The sequence below is a fragment of the Mustela lutreola genome, chromosome 8, assembly GCF_030435805.1.
Source record: "Mustela lutreola isolate mMusLut2 chromosome 8, mMusLut2.pri, whole genome shotgun sequence".
NCBI classification, from domain to species: Eukaryota; Metazoa; Chordata; class Mammalia; order Carnivora; family Mustelidae; genus Mustela; species Mustela lutreola.
The window spans coordinates 87,335,948-87,339,392 of record NC_081297.1 but is presented as its reverse complement, the minus strand read 5'-3'; the positions used below and the strand labels follow the sequence as shown (position 1 = coordinate 87,339,392).

General features: G+C 48.0%; 1 protein-coding gene across 1 annotated transcript; it reads right to left on the bottom strand.

The window, feature by feature from the left end:
• LOC131838968 (cationic amino acid transporter 3-like) lies at positions 1-2,847 on the bottom strand. The gene has a single exon (XM_059185895.1). It carries the CDS (start codon positions 2,390-2,392, stop codon positions 527-529), a length of 1,866 nt encoding a protein of 621 aa, XP_059041878.1. The 5' UTR covers positions 2,393-2,847; the 3' UTR covers positions 1-526.
• Positions 2,848-3,445: the final 598 nt, after the last annotated feature.

Below are 3,445 nucleotides of genomic sequence, written 5' to 3'. Positions count from 1 at the left end.
TGTGTTTCAAGTTTCTTTTAATACTACTTTTGTAAAAGCCAGTGAGCAACTATGGACACAAAGGCAAAGTAGAAATTACAGGTGCCTGGGTGGCTCAGTTAGTTAAGCATCTGCCTTCAGTTCAGGTCATGATCCCAGGTCATGGGCTTGATCCCTGCATTAGGCTCTCTGCTCTGTGGGAAGCCTGCTTCTCCCTCTGCCTGCCATGTCTCCTGCTTATGTTCCCTCTATAGCTGTCTCTCTCTCTATCAAATCAATAAATAAAATATTTTTTTAAAGTAGAAAGTAAGAAAAAAGGAGGGGGGAAGAGCAAAGACACATCCTTTACTATATCATAAATACAAAGCTCTATTAGTATTCCCCCACCAGTATCTCATAGGAGCCCTAGCTTTCCATGTGCTCAAGAGTACTCCCCATTATTGTGTAGGGGAGCCAGTCTGCATTCACCGGTGATGATGTCAAGCCAAATATGTACTGGTACTTCTGAGTTCACTGTTGAGCCTACAGTTTGGGCCTTTAAGTGGGATCAAGTAACCAGGCTTTGCTGGATCCCATAGCCAAAGTAGAGAGCAAACCCAATCAGCATCCAGACACCAAACCAGGCCCAGGTGACAGCTGACATCTGCATCATAAGGCAAACATTCACAAAGATGCTCAAGAGTGGGAGGAGAGGCACAGCAGGGACCTTAAATTGAAGGCGAGTGGAGCTCTGTGGCTGTCTCCAGATGACCCCAGTGATCCCAGTGATGAGCACCAGGAGCAGCACAACCATGGAAACCGGCACTGGGTCTCCAGAAAGCAGACTTGGCCAGTGGGCCAGCACCAGGCAGAGGAGAATCAGCAGCAGAACAAGCAGTGAGGAGCAAACATAGACAATCTGGCCAGAGAGTGGAGTGGGGGTGGGGCTGCCTGGAAAAAATAGTCTCCTGAGAGTCAGCTTCTCTATTGCATGTACAGTTTTCCCCTGCACCTGTATTTCATTTCCCCCATTCTCCTGTTGCACCTCTGTTTCATTTTCCTCATTCTCTTCCTGTAATTTTGTTTCAATTTGCCCATTCTCTTCCTGCACTTCTGGTTGATTTTCCTCCTTCCTCCTCTCAGGCTGATACCTGATGATGAGAACACAAAGAGCTACCAGCGAATAAGATATCAAGGCCTCAAATGATGTGAAGTGCAGAAGATCAGTGAGTCCAAAGAAGAATACCATGATTGTTGCAATACTGCCAAAGGTCACAGTGGATATGATACGGGCATATGTGTTAGTATGGATCCTGGCAAGAAAAGGGAACAAGATGTTGTCCTCTGCCATCATGCATATCCTCCGATGTATACGGAACATAAAGCCCCAATAGGTGTTGACAAGAATACTACAGAAAATTGCAAAAGCTAGAACATAATAGGCAGGGACCCAGCCAATATGAAGAAATGCCTCAGGCAAGGTGCTCCCAGGTCGAAGCTGGTAGTAAGGAACCATGAGTGTAAGTGCCACAGAGACACCAAAATATAGCAAAAAGCAGATGAGCTGTGAAATCACAATGCCCGTGGGGATGGAACGCTGGGGATTGTGTGATTTTCTGACTCTGGTAACAATAATGCCAAAACCTATAAATGCATAGAAACAGGTAGCTGATCCACGGAGAATGCCCTCAAAGCCAAAAGGGACAAATCCTCCAGAGCCCAGAGGGCCCAAGCTAGAGGTGCCGTTGAGTCCAGCCTGTATGTAGTCCTCTTCTGTGAGTTTCCAGTTGTGCAAGTCCCCCTTCATGAAGCCAGAGATGATGAAAAAGCTGAGAACCAAAACCTTCACCAATGTGAACAGTCTGAAAACTATGACAAACCCACTCCAACTCGTAGATTGCAGTTCCAAGACCAAAACCGGAAAGATGACAAAAAAGTAGCGTAGATTTTCTGCAGTGACTTGGGGAACATACTGTGAGATGATCTCTTGCTGGGTCTCAGAGATGTGGTTCCCATTGAAGATGTCAAAAATTAAGATCCAGGCCTGGACCACAATGAATACATCAACAACAAGGGAGAGGATGATATTCCAGCCAGAGATGAAAGCCCAGAGTTCACCTAAAGTGATGTAGCTGTAGAGATATGCAGAGCCAGAATGGGGAACCCGGGCACTAAACTCCGCATAGCACAGCCCAGCCAACAGTGATGTTAGACCTGCCACCAAAAAGCAGATCACAATGGATGGTCCTGCTTGATTCCTGGCCACCTCATTAGCCAGGAAGTATATACCAACACCCACTGTGTTGCCCACACCCAGGGCCACTAAATCCAGAGTCCTTAGCTTTTTGCCAAATTCAAACTCATATACTTCTTTCTCCAGCGGACGTTTGCTTACCAGCTTTTGACCAAACCTGCGAAGTGCCTGACGCAGCATTCTAGAGGAACTGAAGAAGATTCTAAGGATTAGGGAGCTGTAGCAGGCCCCTGGAGCCAAGAGTGTCGGATCTGGATCAGTGAGGCTGAGTTAAGCCAAGTTGGATTGGGGTTGCCGAGGTCCGTTGCTCAGGTTTCAAAGCCGCTGCTTCCTATTTCTTTGGGTACATGCTATCCTTCCAGAATGCCTATGAAAACAATACATTTTTACTGAACAATGGTCTTCAACCAAACAACCGAAAATCAAAGGTCACGTGTAACTTGTCGCATCCCAAAAATCATAGAAACTGACACTAGCGGTAAGAGGGAATCACACACAGGATTGTGTGCTTGTTATATGATTGACCAAAAAGAACAGGAGATAGATAATGAGTGTCAATTCTTAACGTATGGAATCTTTCTACACTATTTGAGGTGTCCCCAACCCACACACTGAATTCTTTCATTAAGAAAACATTCAGAGGGAGGAGTCAAGATGGCGGAGAAGTAGCAAGCTGAGACTGCTTCAGCTAGCCGGAGATCAGCTAGATAGCTTATCTAAAGATTGCAAACACCTGAAAATCCATCGGCAGATTGAAGAGAAGAAGAACAGCAATTCTGGAAACAGAAAAACAACCACTTTCTGAAAGGTAGGACCGGCGGAGAAGTGAATCCAAAGCGACGGGAAGATAGACCCCGGGGGGAGGGGCCGGCTCCCGGCAAGCGGCGGAGCAACCGCGCACAAAATCAGGACTTTTAAAAGTCTGTTCCGCTGAGGGACATCGCTCCAGAGGCTAAACCGGGGCGAAGCCCACGCGGGGTCAGCGTGGCCTCAGGTCCCGCAGGGTCACAGAAGGATCGGGGGTGTCTGAGTGTCGCAGAGCTTGCGGGTATTGGAACGGGAAAGCCGGCTACAGAGACAGAGCCGACAGTAAGCTCGCAGATCCGTGTTACCTTGAACCGGTCGCAGGCTCGGTGAGCTCGGAGCGCGGCCGGAGGTCAGGCAGACGGGAGTAACTGGGCGCTGTTCTCTGAGGGCGCACTGAGGAGTGGGGCCCTGGGCTCTCGGCTCCTC